The 23336-nt window shown below is 36.2% G+C and overlaps 1 protein-coding gene across 1 annotated transcript in view; it reads right to left on the bottom strand.

Annotated features, from left to right (window-relative positions):
• The window catches only part of ITGA1 (integrin subunit alpha 1), a gene marked incomplete at its 5' end in the record, with an annotated part of 71281 nt that overhangs the window by 10359 nt on the left and 37586 nt on the right, over nucleotides 1-23336 (bottom strand). The window contains 15 exon segments of the mRNA XM_080638031.1: nucleotides 871-951; nucleotides 1913-2048; nucleotides 2255-2340; nucleotides 3022-3132; nucleotides 4109-4245; nucleotides 4437-4600; nucleotides 5362-5492; nucleotides 5913-6167; nucleotides 7691-7834; nucleotides 8341-8483; nucleotides 9653-9797; nucleotides 10983-11056; nucleotides 15235-15400; nucleotides 17361-17511; nucleotides 19235-19383. Coding sequence (XP_080494157.1) covers nucleotides 871-951; nucleotides 1913-2048; nucleotides 2255-2340; nucleotides 3022-3132; nucleotides 4109-4245; nucleotides 4437-4600; nucleotides 5362-5492; nucleotides 5913-6167; nucleotides 7691-7834; nucleotides 8341-8483; nucleotides 9653-9797; nucleotides 10983-11056; nucleotides 15235-15400; nucleotides 17361-17511; nucleotides 19235-19383 — 2073 coding nt within the window.

The raw sequence follows: 23336 nt of genomic DNA, 5'->3' as shown, positions 1-23336 counted from the left end.
TAGCATTTCTAAATTTGGAGATCTATAGCTACAGATAAACTAACCAACAAAGCATGAAAGGAAAATGTGAAAAATCCAGTAAAGCTGTGAATGGAGCACTGTGGGCACCGGCCTTGGGTATTATGCTTATTTGGCTGCAACAAAGTTAACAGCTCACTTAATTCCTACAAGTCCAAGACGCAAGCTGGAAGGTGTATGCAGAAGGCAATGTAAGAGAACAACTCTCCTGTTTTGCATCTGCAACACAGACCTCATATGCCAGAGGAATAGACAAGAAACTGCAAGAAAAGACAGTTGGTCTCATCTGCATGCAATATGACCTTTTCCAGTTCAATACCAGAACTATTAAAGTTAGGTTTAGATGCATATTTTCAAAGGCTTAGTTTAGCTAAAGCCCCCTCTCTATTCCAGCAGGAGATACAGACTTACTGCTGGAGCTGTTGAAGCTGGAGCTTGACTTTAAGTGGACTGCTTGCTGGAAACGTCTCTCACTCCCCACTAAACAGAGATGAACTCTTGATACCTGTCTGCGGCAGATCCCGTTTAGCATTTCCATGCACCAGCTTACTCTCTTTTCAACCAAGTAAGTTTTATACACAAAGTAACTAAAGCCATAGGCTCCAACCTGTTGAAAGCCACAGTATCTAGGATCTTACCAGCATATCCTAACCAATATTCCGTATACCTGGAGTCAGACCCTTCTGGCCAGATTTGATATTTTCCTATCTGTGCAGTTCATGTCAACAGTAGATTAGGAAACATACATGGAGGGTTTGGAGTGAACACAAGAGAAAAGAAATTCAAAATTGATAGGGACTGCCCTAGCCTTAGAACAACACTGAGGAAGGAGAATGCAGGGGGACTTTTTACCTCTTCTGCAGTTTTTAGAAATGGATATCCCACTTTACAGGTGATGTTGTGATTAGATTCACAGCTATCTTTCTGTATATCCTATAGAAAAAAAGAAAGTGAAATCACGGTCTTTTGCAGACTCTTTTTAAATCTTCACTAGGCATCAAGGACCTCTTGAACACATGTACCATTGCTGCTTTTCATCATCACATCTTAAAGAGTCATAGCCTTAATTGAACTTGAATGGGAATAAGAAGCTGCAACTTCTGGAAAATAATTTCCACCTATAGAAATCTACATAAATTAGTAGCCATTATTTCCTTCCAGTGAAATTGTTAGGAACATTAACAGTTATACGCAAACTGGACACCATGCAAATTAGTCATAGGGTCTAGCAGATCAACATATGCATTACTACAGTTTTTACAAGTAATTTTGTAAATGTGTTTCTAACTTGGCAATAATAGTGACACTCTTTCTCTGTAAGTTACTGCAACAGAGTCAGCAATGGTGCTGTGGATCCCTGACTTTTCCTAATGTGCAACATCAAGACTGTTGATAGAAAAACTAACTTCTTTTATGTTTCCTACCTGCAATAAGGTGCATGTATAGCATAGCTGAGGCAGGCAGAAATGGAATACTTTGGAAATGCTGTCTGAGATAGGGACGAGGAAGGCACTGCTCTATGCTGCTTTACCAAGACACAGCTTTTTCTGTGCACATGCAAGAATTCTAGGGGCTCAGGAGCTGTACTGACAAATAAAACAGCATTTCTGGCTCTGCAGATGTACAGATGGTTCTGGTGCTGACGTTCATCTAAGATGCAAGCACTTACTGTCTAAGTGGCATTGTGAAACTTGTGTTTGTAGTTAACAGAGATGAAGCAAAAGTCCACTCAGGTCAAAATAAATACACTCTTTTTGAAAGATATGCAAGCACAGCATTTTTCCAAACAACTGATGGTTACAGAGTAGTGGAATTTGGGTGTAACAAAAAGATTTCCTCAGATCTGTCCAGCAGTATAGGTTATGATAAATGTGATAACGTGAAAAACTCATACCTCAATGCCAGCAAAAATAATATTTGGAGAATACTGAACCAAAACTCTGGTATTATAGGCACTGTCTTTTTTGTTCTTCACAGAGAGCTGGATGGTGAACTTATCATTGCGTGACTTTACAATGAATGGAGAAGAGCTGTAAAATAAAGTAAGAACGTTGGACAGACACCTTGATTTTTTAACCCGTTTTGACATAAAGAGGAACTTCTTTCAGTGTCCAGACTATATTGTTTCTGATTTGGAAATTATGCCACAGCATTATCTTATTAGATCAGAGAATATGTAATTTAGAGAGAAATTTTATACAGATATCAATGGATACAATAAACCCAGTGTAGTTACCTGTCTCCAGCTATGCTTGCTTTTACATTCAGAACAAGATCTGAAATGCATTTATTTTTGGCTCCACAATCTTTTGTGAAAGGAATCTGCAACAATAGTATTTTTATTCTCAATTTTATCATAATTATTATTAAAATTAAATACTTGCATTTAAATTCATTATCTGATTTTATATAAGGTCTTCTGTTTGACAACCAATCTTCCTTAATATTAATATTAATCAGTTAATTATGCCAATATCCTGTAAAATGCGCAGACAAAGTGTAAGCTTTCTACCTATTCCCTTCTAAGTGATTCATCTAGACTAGAAAAAGAGGCAATAGCAGAAGCATGAATGATGCCAAACGCCATCAAAGTAAATGACTAGCATTCCTCTACTCTATCTACATTAAAAAAATAAAATAAATAAACATAAATAATAAAATTGCTTGTGCTCTATCTTCAGTTAACTCTTCACACTTTAAAACCCCAGGCTGTTTCCCAAGCACACTGAATCAAGCTCTTCACTCCTGAAGACTCCTTTAGAATCATAGAATCATAGAATAGTTAGGGTTGGAAAGGACCTTAAGATCATCTAGTTCCAACCCCCTGCCATGGGCAGGGACACCCCACACTAAACCATGTCACCCATTTAGAGGAAACATCTTCTGGACAAGCTCAAGGACCCTCCCTCTTTAGCCAATTTGCTGTCAATATTGTCAGATCTTGTGTGTGCTATGAATTTTACCTTAAAAACTTCAGTTATTAATACAGTCTTGCTGACTTACATATTCAGATATTGTGCTTGGCAGGTTGCTATCGAGAACAGGTCCACTCTCTGGATCAGAAAAATTGAACTCCAGCAAAACCTTTACAGAGTCCTGAAAATCAGGCTTATCCTAGAACATAAAGAAAACAAAATTGCAGTTATGGACATGCACTGTAATATCTAAGTAGGTTAAAAAATCCCAAACAATGCTGAGACAGAATATTTTTCAGTCACACTGTTGCCGTCCTTGCTAGAGAAGCAATTGAATGCTTGCAATCGATGATAAAGCATTTAATGTGCAAGCCAATCCATATAAATATTCATTAATATTTTTGTGTGTCTTATCTCACCATAAAATATCACATAGCCTGAGCATATCCAACACAGTTACATTTAAAAATGTCTCAGAACATCCTACTCTGAGACTTTCCTTTTTTAGTCATGCTTAAAGGATCAGTTTCACCTTGTGTCAAGGTAGCAACAGCAGCAGTATCACCTTGTGTTAAGTCAGCTGAGGCCTGTTAGTAGATGTATTGCATATTCAAGCAAATTTTGGGCACCATTTATCATTCATTTTCATTATGGTACAACTGAGAAGTCATTAAACATCTTAAATGTGGGTACATGTCCATTCACTCTGCATATTACTTACAATCTAGGCAATTTCATGCTCACAGTTGTTAATTATGTTTCTGTTTTGCAGTGAGTAAGTATTCTCTATCTCAAACGTAATTTGCATGTTTTTCTACTATATTTCAGTAGGAGGAATTGCACCAATATGCAAATTAGACTTCCAGCTCACATGCTCCTGCTGGGTTTTGAACGCCACCTAAACTACTAACCAGGATAGCTGCTTGTTCCACTAGGTGTGTTATGCTCTTTCTTAAGACAGACACAAAGAAAGTGGCAAAGGTAAACAGACTGTACATTTAAGTAAATAGCTTACATCTCTATACATATACAAATATACAAATTCTCAAGTAGTAAACAGATTTTATGGACACTTCTTAAGATTAATTCTGGCTGCAGATATTGTTACCCAATTTACAATTAATGGTATATTTTTTGGCTTATATAATGTCAAACACTTTAAATGATTTACTTGCCAACATGTAGAAGTTATGTTTAATACATTCTGACCCTTTGATAGTTATATTTTTTTGCATTTTCCTCTCATGGCTTTCTGTGAACAAGCTTCGAGATATTTGTCTTTGTGAGTCAAGAATAATCCAATACTGCAGACCTGCAAAGGAAGTTGAGATCAATATTATGGAGCAGTTTGCCTTTACACATTCTTTTTTTCCTAACGTATCTTAAATGCACTTTGAATGGTGAATTTAGAAGAGGTCGCATTCCATTTCTGCAGAAATACACAAAAGCAAGCACAGCAGTTTTATAGCATAAAGATTCCAGGCTTAGCACTTATCTACTTACTGGATTCAAATGTATATTCCTTTGACTTTAGTCTGGTCTTAAAACAAATTGTGGCATTTATGCATATTGTTTTTCTTTTATTTATCTGACAATTTTGTTGTTGAATATTGATGCTTTTGGGTGTAAATTGCATGGAAACATTTACTTCAGCCACATCACGAGACCTGAAAAAAAAACCAAACCCACAGAGAAAGTGCTTTGGAAATAATAGCAGCACCTTTTTTTTTTACTTTGAGAATGAACTTACAAAATATGCAACGTTCAATATTAAAATACACATATTTGATGGTCTAGACAAGCAATTAACTATACACTCTATACATTTCGCTCTTTTGGGGTGCCAGGGTTCTAAACCAACAGAAAACTTAGCTGGCAAAATATCTTTCTATTTTCCTACTTCCTGCACCAGGAGAGCAGAGTAGAGGGGGAGAATCACCTCCCTTGACCTGCTGGTCATGCTCATTTTGATGCAGCCCAGGATATGGCTGGCTTCTGGGGCTATGAGGGCACATTGCTAGGTCATGTTGAACTTCTTGTCAGTCAATACTGCCAAGTCTTTGAACCTGTCCTTGATATTGCTAATAAGATAATATGCAATATAGCATGAAAAAGAAAAAACTTGGGTTTTACTTCTTTTAGTTGGTGCTACAAGTGGAATCAGTTTCTATTTTGAATATGGCCTAGTAGAACAAGGTCATACTAGGGTAACAAGATTTCAAAACATTCCTGTATTACAGTTATTCATTAAGTTTTATACTTTTTCCTCCAGAGACACATGAAAAGACAAAGATTCACAGCCAGTGTCAAAACATGGGATGAAACCAGTACCCTCATAACAGTCCAAACAGTAGTGCATGCAAGTTACACAGATATCCCAAGACAAATGGTTATTTTCTGGCCTGACAGCTGCTGTGAGTATCCGTACCAGAAGAGGGCAGCCCCACCAAGGCCTCCAATAGTAACATCAATCAGTCCATCATCGTTTAAATCCATTTCTCCATGCACAGACTGGCCAAAAAATTTAACTTTTTCCCCATCTCCACCTGATGCAATACGCTGTGAAAAGCATTAAGAGGTTTATGCAGTGTATATTGAGGAATTTTATAAGAACATTAAAGATGCACTTGTTGGCAGTTCGATGGCTTTTATATTCTTAAAATATGTTACATTTTCATTGCAATACCCCTAAAACAGTTACCATGGTGACGAAAACACTGTAAATTTTAAGAATTGCAAAATATTTACTTTTCTGTCTGTATGGAACATTTCATAAGGTTTCTAATAAAAACAAGCAAATATATTTTCTAACATATTAGACTGAAATTCAGTTAAATCAGTGATAGTTCAGAAGTACAGAGCTTTTCAAAAAACAAGCTGTTATGACTGGTCAAGTCATAGTTTGGCACTATGTTGGGAAGGCATAGGAAAACAGGATTTATGTTACAGCAGCTGCCAATCTAAAGTTTGATTTCATACCTGTGAATATTTTTTACTGATTGTGTTGCCACTGCCATGATAAATATAAACAGCTCCCCGATGATCATCCTCTAAGGGAGAACCTATTACAATGTCGTTATATCCATCAAGATTGAGATCCTTCACTGCAGCAATTGCAGTCCCGAAGCGAGCACCACAAGGCTCGTTCTTAAGAACTTTGCAGGTGTCCTGTTTTAGTGGTGAACAGCATGTTTGCTTTACAGGTTCAAGACTCATCTGGTATTCAAACTTTGTCTGTGAAAGAGCAGATTTAAAGTTTGTGGATTTCCACCAATATTTTAGCAATGCAGGTTTTTTTAAGAGATCCTGTCTGGAAGACAAATTGATGAATTAAATGAAACAATTACATCCTATTTCTAGTGATTGAGTGCACTGTGGAAACTGTGATTCTGTAAATATAATTCAAATATTCTTTCTGAGAAGCAAGTGGGAAAGACAGTCTTGCTCTCTGCATCTAGGTGCTTCTATGTACTTCTTGAAGTTAGTGGTTCACAGGAAAGCAGAGTATCATAACAGTATTTGGTTGTTATTGCAAGTAGACCACTTCATTTCAAGACAGCGTAAATAGTTTTTCTAAAGGCATTCTCTTAATCTGAGAAGTTAGCCAAGTTTCCGATGAAACACAGATGGCAATACTGTTATTCCAGACCAAAACTCAGCATTTTTCTTATATAGACTGAATTCTGTCCTCAGTAGACACATACTCCATGGCCTAACTTATATATCCTTCTGGTCTCATGTGCACACTAGACTAAAACGATATAGACAGTATGCTATGTAACCAGTCTTCCCAAGAGATGAGTCCCATGAGTTCCATGTTAAGAGATTAGCAGCAGCAAGCAGTTGCTGCATCTTCTTTATTTGGAGATGGATAAAAGGAAACACAGGAAAAACAAATTTCAAACCTCACATTACTGGAGGACATGGAATTCTTGTTTTCTTGCCAACCCTATTCACCAGCAATTTGTTGTTAGCAACATGCATGTAGAAACTGGAAGAGCTCCTTGTCAAATAGATCCGGTCTCTTCAGGTTGTTTTATTGCAATAGCATTTTAGGAGACCACCATTGCTAGGCCATATTTTGATAACTGTTATAACAATATACAATGGTACCAATTTAAAAGAAGAAAAAAGAAGAAAAAGTATGTATTGGAAGCGAGACTTATCAAATGAAGAAGCTTGGTGTAGTTGACGTATTCCTCAGTCTAGTTGTGACATGCTTAAAAGCTGTTGGATGTATGGTTATTTCTAGGTTGGTAAGCAAGTCACAAGGATACTGAAGCACACACTTTTAGGATAGATGAGCCCTACTGTTCACTAATCTGTGAAAGCAAAAAGAAAATATGATAGAAAACTAGTCCTATAAATTTCTGTCTACACAGTATTGCAGCTTACAGGATGTCTTATCTATGTATATAGTTATGTTGTTATATGTTATATATATGTATATATATGTATTTTATATATATCTATATATTATATATAGTATTATATATTATATATGTATGTAACTATATATATTTACATATATATATGCTGTATATAGTTATATGTTACAGGCTTATCTATGTATACAGTCTATTAGAAAAAAAAAAGGTGAGAAAACAAGACTTTGAGAAGGAAGGTTTCAAAATTGATCTGTGTAATACTTTCAATTGACAAAATCATGTTTTGCTGGTTTCAACAGCTCATCTTCCCCAGCTTAAATGATATATATCTTTAAAATAATGATATGAGACAATAAGGAGCATCCTTACCTTGTTCAGACTATAAACATATACTTTCCCTTGCTCCTCTTTCTCAGTTCCCATATACATAGGAGCTCCAACAAGAAGAAGGTCTGTAAATGAGTCTCTGTTGATGTCAATTGTGGTAAGAACACCCCCAAAGTATGACCCAATCTGTGAGAAAATATAAGTTATAAATCAGAGTCAGTAACATCATGCAACATTGCCTATTCAGAGATCTGTTCTACAATTGCTTACAACTGTGCCAAACTAAAACCATTCAGCAGAAATCTTCTTTGTCACTTAGAAGATCTTTTTGGTCTGTTTGCTGTTGAAGCTTGTTTTCTGTTTAAGGTTTTGTTGTCAGATTTTGTAATTTAAGAATGGTCCATTCAACTTTCAACTCTCTTGAGTTTAGAAGGTACAAATGGTGCCTTCTACCTGCTAAGGGGAGTAGGACTTCTCCCTTCAATGGGAAAAGTTCCAACAGCCTTTGATTACTATATATAGTCCACTTTCCGTTATTTATTATACCAGACCAACTACCTAACCTTTCCTTCCAATCTTGCTTGCAACTCACAGTTTCAATTACCCTCCTGATGCAGAGTTCTCATTTGAAATCATAGTACCTATTTCTCATGCCATATTCCACTGGTAGTTAATCATGAATACATACTTACCTGTTCTCCATTTAACCTCTGAAGTACTCGTACCTCTCTTCCTTCCATTTTATAAATGATAACTTGGCCAGTGTGATTGTATCGTGGCTGTCCTGCTATGTACAGCACGCCTCCAGGTGTCAGTGCTGAATTCACAGTATATCCTAGGAAGCAGAATTCAAGATGCAGTACACACAAAATGTATGTATCAGAAATAACTTCTGATTAATAATTTAAGGGTTATTGTACAACTAGATGTTTAACCCTAAATATTCTAGAGAGTAATAGCAGAGTTTGTCAAAGGGGCTGGATATGCATTTACCTACAGTCTCAGTCATGAGCACAACTGTTACTAAACCTGTTCGCAGACTGGTGAGTCATGTTCATTTTGCCATCCTCACACAGTGTTAAGAACATAATGGTACTGATAAATAACTCGTGAATAGCTGATTGACAAGCTACTTTCAAAGAACAGCTGACATCGTCTCACTGTCAAACTAATGGTGTCATCCAGATGTGATTCTGAGGGCATTTTGAACCTAGCTCTGTTTAATATTAACTACAATTTAATAACTTGGGTGAAGAAAGACTTAAAATAATTGTGTATCAATCAAAACGGTGTCAGGGTTGCAAGTATTACGGAGGATAGGATCTAAATTTAAAATTACTTTACCGAATTTGAGATATAAAAACCCCCAGCTAATCGCACTCTGCAAAGAAGAAAAACAGAGTGCTTGGGATAAAAAAACAAAAAATAAATTAATTCTAGTGTTGACTCTTCATCAGTGAAAATGTGACCTAAATGAGATAGCAGAGTGAAGAGAACCATGAAATGTAGAAAGCAAGCCCTACAGGAGAGAGCAGGGCCACAGTGCTTTTTCGTAGAAAAGGCTGAGAGGAAAACAAAAGCTTGTTAAAAAAAAGATGATGGTAAATTGTTGTTCTTGCCCATTGAGTGTCAGAAATTAGCTTAATTTTAAACAAAGATTTAGACTTAATATTGTATACATTTTTTAAAATATCTAGGCATAGAAAAACTTTATAAGAATACTAGAGGAATCTGTGAAATCTCTGAACAGATTAGACATATCTATTGGGGAAAGTATAGATATACATAGGTATGTAAGTGTTTGGGCTATTTTTTTATTGTAGAAGGAGCAATTTTTTTTTTTAAGAACAAGAAAATCATACAGGAGACATGTTGATATATTAGAAATTTTCCCGGACTCCTAGAATCTAAGATATTATTCTGTAAGACTCTTTCTGAATGAGATTTGGGACAGGTCTTGTAGCATTTGTTGAAAAGTGTTATAAGATAGGCTATTTCTCTCACCTAGATAGGCTGCAAGGGGTTCATTTTTTTCTGAATGCCTGTCACGAAAAGTGTCATTAGTTGGCATTGAAATATCGCTGTCCTTCACCATGATCACTGTGCCATTCCAGTCATATGCTCCAACTGCTCCAAGCATGATCCAATCCTTATGCAGAAAAAACCAAAAAGCTATGTGACCTATCTTTAAGACATTTGTTGATCATGATGCTTATATTTGGGTAATGCTTCTTTTATACTCGCTTATTTTGCCCTGTTTTTTCTATTATAGTATGGCTACTACAATCATAGTATGTCTTCTAATTTTTGTTAAAAATGCACCCAACTTAAAAGGGTCATTCAGGACATTCAGGAAAAGCAGCAGAAAGAAATGCAGCTCCTTCAACTTCATCCCACCATTCCAGGACAAACAGAAAGGCAAAGGGATTTAGCAAAGCTAAGGAGAGAATACGTTTCCAAACAAATTTTCAGAAGCTTGAACTCTGTTGAATCTCTGAATCTTGCATATTATGCAGGAGCCTTTTGTCCATGAGAAATGGTTTGCTGACCTTTCTTGCCTAAAGGCATGAATGTAGTCTTCTAGATAAGACAAACTTCACTGACCTCATGTCTGTCAAGACACCAAGGACCGAAGAGAGGTTCTGAAGTGAGCTTCTAATGAGAGCAGATCAGTTGTTTGTGAACTTTAAGAATATGCTCTACCAAACAGATAACCTTACAAATAATCCTCATACTCCCTAACACGATAATACATGTTTCTAAGGTATGATACACCATTTGGAGCATTATGTGTAATGTATTGCGGAGAGTAAAAATTAACAGTACTTCTGCAATAATGTATTTATATTAAATCACACCAAGGTATTTCATTCTTTCTTTTTCCCAGTGATAAGTTGAGCTCTATACAAAGCCATGTTGAATATATATGTCAGTTTATCTCAGATTTCTTAGCATTTATTCAGGTCCGTTCAGTTATTCTCCTTCTGTGCTCTTCTCCACTGTCAGTGCTTTTTTGTGCTTTAAAGCTTAAATCTTCCCAGTTTTTTTCATCTCATGCAAATTTTAATTTCATTCATGTACACTGAGTAGATCATCAGTATCAATGGATACTTTTTGATTTTCAAGAATAAATAAAATAGGAAGTGATTTTCTGCTAATACAAATTCCAAGGTTTTTTTTGCATCCCAGTTTAATAAATATTTATGCCCTAAGAAATGAGGTAAACAGCAAACAGGACTGCAAAAAGAATTCTGAAACACTCATCAAAATTCATGCTATCACCAACAAAAATCTAATTTGCAAAAGAACTTGTATTTTCAAACAGTTTGTTTACCTGAGAGTAATGAGCACTGAAACCAGCTTGAGACATCTCCATTTCAAAAGAGGAGGCTTGCTGGTCTGTTGTTGCTATAAAACAGAAAAAATAAGTTTCAAAAATAAATTCATTTCAATCTGAAAAAGTATCTAAATAGTGTAATAAATATGCTTATATGGTGGTAAAGGATGGCATAATTAACTAGAATATTTGGTGAATATAGTTTGCCATAAATTTTTATAACAAATACAAAAATTTAGATGTGTTAACTGCTACCATTAAGTACAAAGGTTTCCATTTCAAGATCATGTCTCAGAGCTAGTCCAACAAATATTTCTAAGCTAAAACTGAACAGATTTGACCTCAGGCTGATGGCAAACATATTTGGAATGTTTCATTAATATGGTTAAGCCATTTTCCACTTGAGCTAAGTGAACAATAAAACAACAGCCATGTAGCTCTGGCCTTGTATTCAAGCAACCAAAAATTTGTAGGCAGCTGGAGGAACTTTAAATGAAAAACACTTGATGTTTGTATGAACCTTCACAAAAATAACATAGGAAAATCTCAGCTGTTCCAGATTTATAAGGCTCAGGAAATGGCTTGGGAACTATAATCCTGAACAGAAAGTTACATGAAAATCTTCCTGATTCTCTTGAAGACTTTGAATAAAAAGGGTTATCAGCTGATTTAGTGCCAATTTGTGTCTTGTCAGCTACTCACATGCTAGTTATTAAACTCTGATGGGCTGCTTTGCTCCCAGGTACACTGAAGTATCATCAGGAAAGAGAAAGGTCTGCCCCTTCCTCTACTTAAAGCAGTACTCAAGGACGCTATATTGCCACTTTAAGTGGCCAAGTAAGGTAACTATATTCTGCATATTGATTCCTCCTTGTGAACCAGATGTGGCAACAGGCTGTACGGTACAGGAAGAGTTCACAATTTGCTACCAGGTAAATGCTGAGACGAACCTCTAATTGTGTGAATGAAACTGAGGCATAGAGAACCATGGCTGCATGAATTTCAGGCATCTGAACTATTAAATAACACTGAACTTTTGACACTCAGCAACTAAACCACAGAGGTTGCTCCCTGGTCTTTGCTAATTGCTGCGATTTATAGCCAGTCATGGGAAGGAGACATGATCTCAGACACAAAATGTTTTACACACAAATATGGGCCATCATGTTTCACAAGACATAGTTGCTTTGCAAGGTCTGAAAAAGTCCCTTTTAACCATAAAACTCTTAAGTTTCACATTTGCTGATAAGCAATATTTTCATACAGTAAAGGATGTTCCTCAGTGAGCTGAGAAAGACAGGACTCTCACAGTCTAAGGCAGAGGACAATGCCAGTATTGTTGGTGTGTGCAGCTTTGAATGCTGCTTAGATAGTGGTCCTCAGTCTAACTTTCCATTGAGTTTCAAACTGCCAAGCATCCTACAAAGGATATTTTGTGAAAAAACATTTGTGCCTGCCTACGGGTTGGTTAAAACATAAAACACTGTTAAACCCAGAAGTCCATGCCATGAAACACAGAGGCATATTGGAAAGCTAATGTGTAAAAATTCACTGGCTGTCAAGTATGGGTTTTCGTTGGATTTAATTTTTCAATTCTCTCTAGATTTTACTTTGCAATTTTTTAAATGCCAAAACCAAAAAGAAAACAAGAAATCCAAGAAAAAATTCCAAATGTACTACTATATTAGCAGGAAGCTATTTACATTGAGAATTTAAACAGACTTAGACACAGAATTTAAAAAATCAAGGTTCCTATGATCACCATGTTATGCACATAAGTTAATTCAGCTACAATGTATGGAGTTTAGCTAATCTTTCCCACATGGCACACATTCAATAAACTGGATTGTCACCAGAAGCTGGGTGTAACAACTAATCTGCTTTTCTCCTCTGTCACAAAAATGCATCCATGAACACAGTCTAGAATAGCTCCCGCAATGCTTAGAGAGGGGACAGGAAACCATGCCAGAAATTGACTTAGCATTTCAACCTTGGAAATCGAGATGGAGCAATCAAGGAGAAACTTGAGTAACTCAAACGTGCTGTGCTTTGACAAAAAGCTAAGATTCCATTTTCAATTTCTATTCTGATTCCCTTGCAGCCAGATTACGTGATTACTTTTACAGGTGGAGGAGGCAACATTTCTTGTCTTACATCACAGGTGTCTTTATACAGAAATCTTAGCACATCTCTGAGTTCCTACTGAAAATCTGGAAATCAAGAAGCCTTTTGGGAGTGGTGAAATTCCCTAGCTTGTCTCTTACAGTGTGGATAACAATAATTTTCCAAATTTTTCATTTCAAATATACAATTTTTGTAATACAAACAAGTCTGTATTAAATAAAAATTGAAAATAAGTAAAATATATAAAGGTGCAAGTATCCAGTTTATAATAGGTTTATTTTAAAAAATTAGAATATCCAAGAAGTACTATTTATTACCGCATCTTTTGCAGAAAATGGAAGCTGAATTCAGAGAGCACTGCAAAACTGGTTGATACTTGAAGAGGTACAATATGCTTAAAGTACCAAAACACTGAAGGATGTGATGATGAGGATTAGTCATCTCAAGAGTGGACTATCATACAAACAGATAACATTCATACAACTTAAACATTTATACAATTAACATTAGTTTTGCCACCATCAACATAACTACATTTGTTTGTATATTTTATTAAGCTTCAGAACTTCTTTAATGTTCAAAGGTTTTGTAATTTTTTCATATGATTAAAGGAATCAATGACTAAAGTCAATGGAATGATCAGAGGTCATGATATAAAGCATTCCCCTCCACCAGGGATTTCAAACCAGCACAACTTACTCCACTATTTGGAGGCTAGGGTTTTGTGTGACAGGCAGGCTCTACCTAATGGTTACTGATTGCTAAAAGGGACAAGGTGGATTCTGACAAAGTGAGACCATTTTTTCCACTGGCATCCAGGTGTTCAAACGGTTGAGCTATGGCATGAAACCTTGACTTTGGGCACATAGATGTCCATAAACTGTCATGCTAGGTCTTACATACTTCCTCAGCTGTCATGACTAGCAGTTGGTTAATTTTCTATTCTATATGCTTTATATTTAATAGGTGTAACCAACATTTTATTTTACTAATTAAAGACAATGGTTTTTTTTTCACTTTTCTGGAAGTACAAAGCATGAATTGAAGACTAAGTTTTCGATTTCTGTTTGAACATCTGTTTTTCCACTGGAAGTAAACAAAGACTTAACAGAAAAGTCCCCTAGTCAATGACCTTTGAAGTACTCAGTGAATTTAAGTAGGCTAAACTTTGGGCTTTAGAGATACTAAATTCTCCTCAAATTAATTTATTTCATAAGTGAGGAAACAAAACCTTTCAGAAATAAAAAGACAAAAACATATAAACTGAAAGAAATACCTAGCACTAATCTGCTGAAAATAGTAATAGTTGATCAAGCTAAATGATACACTAAAAAAATAACTAAATATGTCTGAGAAATATAGCTCCAATAAAAATGAAAAACAAAACACTTCAAAATACTCTCTCATATTTGTACTACCTCTTCAAATTTAAGCCAACGTTATTTTTTATTCCACCTGTAAACTACACTATTCCAGCTACTTGGAGAGTTGAGATGTTGAAAAAAAAAGTCCAAATTGATGGGTGTCTTCTTTGCATGCTATGAATCCCTTCAGAGATAGCCAAAAGAGCTATTGAATCAAACAGAGATTTGGAAAGCATTGCCTAATTTCAGTGGAGAATGTAAGTAGACATTATGAGAGAATGACTTTGCTGTGCTAAAGTCTGAGTGTCATGAATATTTCCAAAAGAAAAATATATCTTATCAGCTATATATACCAAGTCCATATGAGTTTATATAGCAAAGTAATATGCTGTAACTAACAACTAACCAAAAAGACAACCTGAAAGTACAGGCAGATGAACCTACAATCAGGATATCGTTTGGCAATGTTTTTTTATCTAAGAGATGGGAACAGCATGTTTACCCCAGCAAAACCAGCGACGCTTAGTTACCCTTTTAAGCTATTGTCTCCATAGGCTTTAACCCATCTGAATATATTTTACATCATTATCTATGGTGTTGATGTTAATTGTAAAATATGCTTATGATCAGCATGAAAAAGATACTGCACAACACATTTTTATACAGCACAATACATTGCAAAGGAAGAAAAAAGCAGATGGTCTTCTATATGCTGCAGTTATAATGCTGCCATGAAGTAAAAATTCTAAATAATAGCATACCTTCTAGGGCAAATATTCTCTCTCCAAGTGCTTCAACAATAGTTACAAGAGCTAATTCATCTGAAACATTGAAGAAATGCTTTTCTGTAGGCTTACTGGCAATAGATTTTATTTCCTCTACAAATTTCTCAGTACTTAAATTTCCTCTGCTGTAGCTGCCAAGAATCTAAAGAGAATTAAAAATAAAAAAAGTAGTCAAGGAAATATTTTATAACCTGTTTTAACCTCTTTTAAAAAGTAAATGCCTTTGAGGCAGGTTGTCAGAGAATACTGGGAAATCATATCTAATCTTAATTTGCTCTGTTAAAACCTCCCTTAAATTGATTTCAAACCATTCTTTTAAAATAAGAACACAACTGTATGAGGGCTAAGCTGTTTTTCTGAAAATACACTCAATAGCAAACAAACCAACTGTATAACATCTGCAATTTTCAACTGTCCTTCCGTTCTTCACAAAATTAAAATGATTTATTTTACAATTCTATAATTTGTTGAAGCAGGCCTTAATTTAGAAAAAACAACGCAACAATCCCCAAAACAAAACACAACTGAACACAACTGCACTAGCTTCTGTATAAATACCACCAGTTCTTCTCACAACTTGGTATATAAGCAACTAATGACAAGTTAATAAGGTACAGAATAATTCTTTTTTGGTGCGCAGATTTTTCCTATGAATACTATGTAACAGTTGTGTTCAGTATTAATAACACCATCACACTACAAGACTTTACATTTGATTTGCAGTTTTAACACCACTGCTGTAAAAATTCAGGATGCCTCAGAACAAAATGACTCACTTCTTCAATTCCCAGACCAAGAAGTACTGTTAAGAGGAAAAAGTACTCTACACACTTAAGTTACCTAGAGGAAAAAAAAGAAAAAACCCTCTCATGTTTGGAGCTAGACAGCTGTCCAACTGGACACTAGAGCAATTCAAATTTGGTTCTAAACAGGGCTTTTATTGCTAAAAATTACTGCAGTTTCAAGGACAATTTTATTTAAAGATATCTAGCTTTATGGAGGAAATAATTGGAAATCTGAGTGCTGCTGGATTAAACTTTTTATTTACGTCTTTTCTTAAATTCAAGACAGTATCTTCTTGAATTTGCGTGGTTTCACACCATCTCATTGTATCAAAACAATGAAAGAGAGGAACAGAGAAGCAACAATCCCAAACATCTTCAAAATTAACTAGAGAAAACAGATTGAGAATAGAATACTCAAATACAGCATGAAGGGTATGTAGGGTTTACACTGAATCATAGAATAATTTGGTTTGGAAAGGACCTTAAGGTCATCTAGTTCCAACCCCCTGTCATGGGCAGGGACGCCTCACACTAAACCATGTCACCCAAGACTCCGTCTAACCTGGCCTTGAACACTGCCAGGAACGGAGCATTTATCACTTCTTTGGGCAACCCATTCCAGTGCCTCACCACCCTCACAGTAAAGAACTTCTTCCTTATGTCCAATCTAAACTTCCCCTGTGTAAGATTAAACCCATTACCCCTTGTCATATCACTACAATCTCTGATGAAAAGTCCCTCTCCAGGATCCTTGTAGGCCCCTTCAGATGTTTGAAGGCTGCTATGAGGTCTCCACGCAGCCTTCTCTTCTCCAGGCTGAACAGCTTTGACATGTTCCTCTCATTCAGCTACTAAATTTGCTCAACATGGGAATGACAACTTCAGAATGCCAGCACACAGAACAGCTGTAATAAACCTAGTCTTTGTTGATGGTTTACATTTGCCTTTTTTCTTTTAAAGTAGGTAAAGTGTTCCTAGAAATTGCTCAGAAGATTTGAACTAATACATTCTGTTCAGTATTGCTCTTAACAAAAAAGATTTGATTTTATAGTGCCCCTCAAACTCTCTCTGCATTTCTTCACACACATACAGACCTGTCGTCACCAGGAAGACAGATAGATTGCTTTTTCTTATGTGCTATAAAATCAGAAAGCAAATTTTTAATGTCTTTTTTCTTTTTTCAGCCTCTTTTCTTCCTCTCTAAAATGACTGTATTTCCATAAAGATTCTATGAAATGAACTTTCCAAACAGAAATTATATTTGGAAGATGAAACATACTTTTAAGATTCTGCATTTTCCCATTAAATTTCACTTACAGCAATAGCAAATCTCTGAATGTTTTCATCTTCACAATCATCAATCACTTCTTTTAATCTGTAGTTGTCATGTGATTCCCCATCAGTCACAATAACCATTACTTTTTGTACTCCTCTTCTTGCGCCATGAGCTTCAGTAAAAGCCTCTTTTCTAAAGGGAGCATAAAACGTTTGGGGAAAAGCAATGTCAGCATTTAGCACATGCATCATATTTGCATAGTCAATCATTAACTAAAGCATTCTATATTAATTAAGGAGCAGAAAAAGGAGATTAATGTTTACCATGAACAAATACAAACAGTTGGAACTTAGAGGACAGTTCACAGCCAAAGAGTTTTCCAATCATTCATTCATTATTCATTTGTTTGAAAGCAGAAAATACAATGTGGGACTAAAAAATGCTTCCCTTCTCCAAAAAATTTCTGGCACCTTAAACCAGCTTTTGCTAGCTTAAAAAAAAGACCCAACGAAGATCCCCCATCTTAAACTCCACATACACCCTCATCCCAGACCTATTTCCACCCTACAGCAGCACTTCAGGTGGTCAAAGTATTTACTCAGCTACCAGCACACCTCTTCACATTTACAATAAAACTCATTGTTCGTAGAAGTAGGTTGCAGGTGAGCATTGGCAAGTTGGGATGACTGGTTGAATTCTACGGCTTCAGATGAGCAGACACTGAAGTTTTGGGCAGCTGCTGAGTCCCCAGACTCTGCAAGGGGCCCAAAAAGGCAAGGGTGGATTAGGGGTCTGGAAGAGAAGGAAGGAAGCAGGCCTTCCTCTTTTTAGTAAAGTACCACAGAACTATCAGACTGGCCAAATGAGTGAAAGCTGAGATGTCTCACTGAAGATAGCCAAAAGTGGATGCATAGAGAGACGGCAAGAACAGAAGAAGCTTTTCCTGATAGTTTCTGTATATAGAAGTGTGCAGCAGTTTGTGGTGCACAGGGACTTTCTGAACCACATGTGGTTTCTGAGTATTTGGTGATCCTCAACTGGCTCTGTTTTCACAAACTTTTTCAGACTCCCTCAAGCTTCTACTTGCTTCTATAGAAATCATTACTGGTGAATATGTAAGAATTTCACTGGATTTCAGACATCATCTCAACAAAACTTTACTCAGATAATCAGATAATCAAATAGTTTATGAAAAAGGTGCTGCATATTTCAGTAAATGGTTGTTTAGAAAAGGCTAATGCAATCTTTTACAGAAGTAAAGCTGTGGTGCCAGAAAAAAACAGTAGAAAACAAAAAATATACAACACTGTACAGTTTGAAAGTGTTAGAGATTTTGCATTTACTGTCTGTTTTACATAATTCAGCCTTAATTTTTCTCATAAAGGAAGCATTTCTAAATAATGCTATTGCTACAACAGATCTTCAAACTGCCAGTGATCCAGAAGCTTCAAAGACTTCAGATATAAAATTTATTGGCTTTCTGAAAAGTGCTCAAAGCCTGTACTAATCTTAACTTTAGAATGAAGACAACTCAACATTAAAAAGTTTTATTTTTTCGCATTTTCTCTGAAAACTTTATTTCCTTCATCCTTCTACACATATAGTTCCTACCTGTTCTGTGTGGACATCAAAGATTGTCAGAGCTTTTTGCTTAGGACTACAACCTTGCTCCATGTCTCTTTTCTTCTCAATTTCTTCCATTCAAAAAACAGCTGCCCTTCCAGGGTGCCATATAAAACTGCTCTAGATGCCACACAGGGTCTGTTTATCCACCCTCCTCTTAAATTTTGTTTGCTTAACTAAAATGAAGTCAGATGTCAGCCACATCATATTTTTAATTTATAAAATCAGAATTGTCACCATATCTACTTATGTTTGTTTCTGCCATATGCAGGACAACATTTTGTAAGCGTACCTTGCCGTATCTATCCCCAGGGCTGTCATAGTTTGTGTACCACCCCGCTGGCGTATTCTTGTGGCTGCAGCCATCACATCTTCTGTTGATGAGTATGTATTCAGGAAAAATTCATGGACTACAGTCTGTCCATACTGAACAACTCCAACCTGAAATATACAGTTCATATTAAAAATCAGCTACCCTTAGAGAAAACATTTGTATCTCCTGCACTGGGGTAAATGTTCCTCTGTACCTACAAAAGAATTTAAATTTGCATGTTTTCCTCAGTATGAAACACCTGTAAGCATTTGACAAAGTCTGGCTTGAAAACTGAATCTCATGGAACATTTTGAAGTCTCTAAATTGTTTTATTAAATGTAGGAGCAAAGACAAAAGCAGGCCCACCTCCTTGCTTTTCCTGATTTAAGTAATCTGTGCTGCAGCTCTGCTCAACTCTAGGCCAAGGCAGACCAATACCCTAACCACCAGCCACAACTTCTCAAAATAATTTTCCTTATAGCTTACGGGGCCATGGTTCACTCACAACTCTCTTCATTCCCTCCAAATATACTATTCCTATAGCTGATAGTTTATTTACCATAAACCTAGCCTAGAAATAGCACTGCAATGACAAATTCAGGCCCTAGGGTGAGAGGAAGACTCAAGTATCCTTCTCTTGATGAAGAGAGCAGGGCAATCTAAGACACAGCTGTTCTCCCAGCAGGAGGAGAGCCAAAGTAAGACAAGTGCCAGAGGGGAAAATGAATAAAATTGTGGTTTTTGGAATGGGGTAGGATGATGTGAAGACTTTAGACGACCTCAGCAATACAAGTCTTTGTGAAAAATATCGATGCATGGGATTGAAACCCAACCACAAATGCCTGAAGGTACCTGCTGCAAAAGCACGTGTGAAATAAAAAGATGAGCAATATTCTTAAATATTAATTAATTTCTCTCATTCATCTGTCAGTTTTAATGTTTTGGATGGTTCCTGACAGCTTTTACTGGGAAGAATCCACACAATGTTCCATTAGCATATTTCAATTTTATGTTACACATGGCAATTTATAGGTGTTATTTAGGATAATGCAGCATTATGTGGCATTTATGTCTCATTCATCTATTATTAAAAGCACTCTAGCATTTAGGTACTGGAGATCAATACAACCTCTGGGATGTTTATGCTATTATATTATTTTAGAAGTGGCTTTGCAATTGCTTTATTGGTGTGTTTTCAGTTACTTTCGTAGCCCCTCAGAGTCTGCACAATGTTTTTTCACTTGTACTAGAAGGGTTAGAGTTGAATAAATATTTGATACTAAACATCGATATGACAATCATTATGAAGAGCTAGTTACATAAGAATGTGGGACTATAATCACAATGGTATGCGGCAGCAAAATCTATCCCACTCAATTTCTGTACCTTTAAGTTCAAAGCTATGACAAGTTGCTCCCTTTAAGATATTTTAATTCTCTTTCGAAGGCATGCCCTCTTCCACCTGCAGCTGAGAGCATCCAGATACTGCATGTTCTCGCAGGCAGCAGCCTATCAGCCCTGCACAATATTTACACAACAGGCTGGGGCACATGCTTATTACCACTCAGAGCAGTCATGTGGCACTGACTAAACCACAAGCTGAAGGTGACATTTTTAACTCGTTCCCTCCAAGGCAATGATTCTGTGGCATGCATCAAAAGTGACATACAGCATAACCTGAACAGGATGTTGCTAGTCCTTTAAAAAGACTGCCATTAACTGGTGATAAACAAGGGATTTTCATTATTTTTGACTTTCTGGTGCAGGAGGAGTGCCTTAGTATTCCAGGACCATGTACAAGTGTGGCCATAAACTATTGTACACCAGGGAGCCCACTGCTGTGGATTCCTGGACTCCTTACCTACAGCTAAGAGAATTTTATTGGTATCAAGGATTAAATCAACTATTAACTGCTACCAGTGTGAAAAGTACCTGCCAGTCTTTCATGATTCTAGAGACCCATGTTGGTGTTGTCTTTATCTTAAAAAAGATTACAGGCTGATATTGAGTTGTATCATTTCCTATTTGAAAGGAAACATTGTCCATGATCACAGTAAGTAAACATTTTGAGCATTTCCTTCTCAGGAAGTGAATGGGAAGAACATCTGAGTCTGGAAAACTGCACTGTGTTGCATAGCTTGTAAATCAGGAAGGAAGAGGGGCATGTGGTTATCTTATGGGATACAATTGTTGTTCTTAGGGACCCTTCCTTAGTACTAGTTTTGAAAACACTGCTCATCATGTTCTACATATTTCATGGCATCAAAGATAAGCCATTCCTCAAAAATCAGAATGAAAAACTTCCCAGAATTGATAAAATACTACTAGGCTGCATGTTCCAGTCTCCTACAGGATCACAGAATCAAGTCCACCTTGTGAAATTAGAACTATATTCTATCAGATAGCAATGAAGTTCTATGCTTTCGCAGCCTTTTAATCTAATAGAAAACTATAAATGATGCATCTACATGATGCAAATGTGCTTTTATGGGACAATAAACCTCTTCATACTATGTAACTTCAGCAAGCCTGTAAGAGTGATGCTTACAGGCTTTGTATGCTTTGATTTGCTTGTTTATATTAAACCTTAAAAATGCAATAGTACTGTACAGAAGGACATAATTCTGCTCTACTCCAGAAAACCCAGTATGTTTCCCAGCATTTGTGACCATAATCTATTGAACATCTTTGTAATGCCTAAACTAATGTTCCCTTCCCTAGCATTCCATGGCTTTTATATTACACAAGGGAATAATTCTTTAATTGTCCTCAGTTCCTGTGAAAAAGTGTTGTACAAGAGAACAGGCAAGTGAAGGGCTGTTCTACTTTGGACAAAACATTTCTGAGGGCAATTATTTATTCTTGTTCTATAAGTGAATACTGCCTCTTATTTGGAAAGTACATTCTGGCTTTCTTAATAAATTACTAAGCTGGTCTACTTGGTAAAAAAAAAACATCACCACACACAAAAAAAAAAAAAAAAAAAAAAGGAAAACCATTTAGTACACGGAAATGATATGCTAGGATTTTCACCACTGGGATGTGGAGGAAAATAAGAAATATTTTTGGCTGTATTTAAGAAAAAAGCATAGATGCCTTGGGAAGCACTGGTGGATAATGCATTTTATCATACAGAGACCGTGCTAAAGATACATGAATCAAAGCAAAATTGAATTAATTCTGCTACAGTTTGTTTCCTTGCAAGGACTCCGACAGAAATCACTTGTAAACTATTGCAAACATCTTTCTAAACCCCGAATATTTTTAATACCTTTTTAATACTCTTCTATTCTTCTGAAGATAAAACTGATCATGAGATATGACATGGCATGACTTATTCATCCACTCATGCAGTCCCTTTGGAGATAAAGTAAGGTACAGACCAAACACCTATAACTGCGTATGTCCTATATTAATGGAAAAATAAAACCTGTCTGAAAATTTCTGAAGGCCATTCCAACATAGCTTTAGAGCTGGAATTGAACATATTTGAAAGCATTCTGCTCTTTTGATATTCTCCTACCACAGAATGTTGTTCATAGAGAATCAGAAACCATACTCTTGTATTAAAAAGACAATTACCTCTACAAATGTTAAAAAAAAAAAGAGGAAAAAACCAATCTTCTATGCAGCTACATTAAAATGTGGAATAAGGCCAGCAGAAATATTTTGTTTCCACTTATACTTCCCCCCCCTCCATTTAATTCCTTCTTCCATTTCTACTTTCCTATCATCACTTTCTGTTTACTTCTTTTATTCTTAAGCTCAGGGTATGCAGCTTAACTATGAGTATGGTGTTGAGATTTTGTGGAGAACGGAAAAAGGAAGGGAAGGAAATACTGAAAAAAATATACCACAAACTTTGGTTGTTTGCATTTGAATCTCCTGGCTTTCACTTTCAAATTTGTCAAATATGGGACACTGAGAAATTTCACTCTTGACTTACCACAAATCTAATGACCATTGTTCATGGAAGAGGTAAGTGGGGAAAAAAAATCTTACAAGCCTCTAATCAAAACATGGTTTTAAACAAGTCACACCCAAGCTGCTAAGGAGTTATTCTGTAATAACCTCAGTCCTT

The sequence above is a fragment of the Psittacula echo genome (assembly GCF_963264785.1).
Source record: "Psittacula echo genome assembly, chromosome: Z".
In the NCBI taxonomy this organism is placed as follows: Eukaryota; Metazoa; Chordata; class Aves; order Psittaciformes; family Psittacidae; genus Psittacula; species Psittacula echo.
This window is presented reverse-complemented; position numbering and strand designations above follow the sequence as displayed.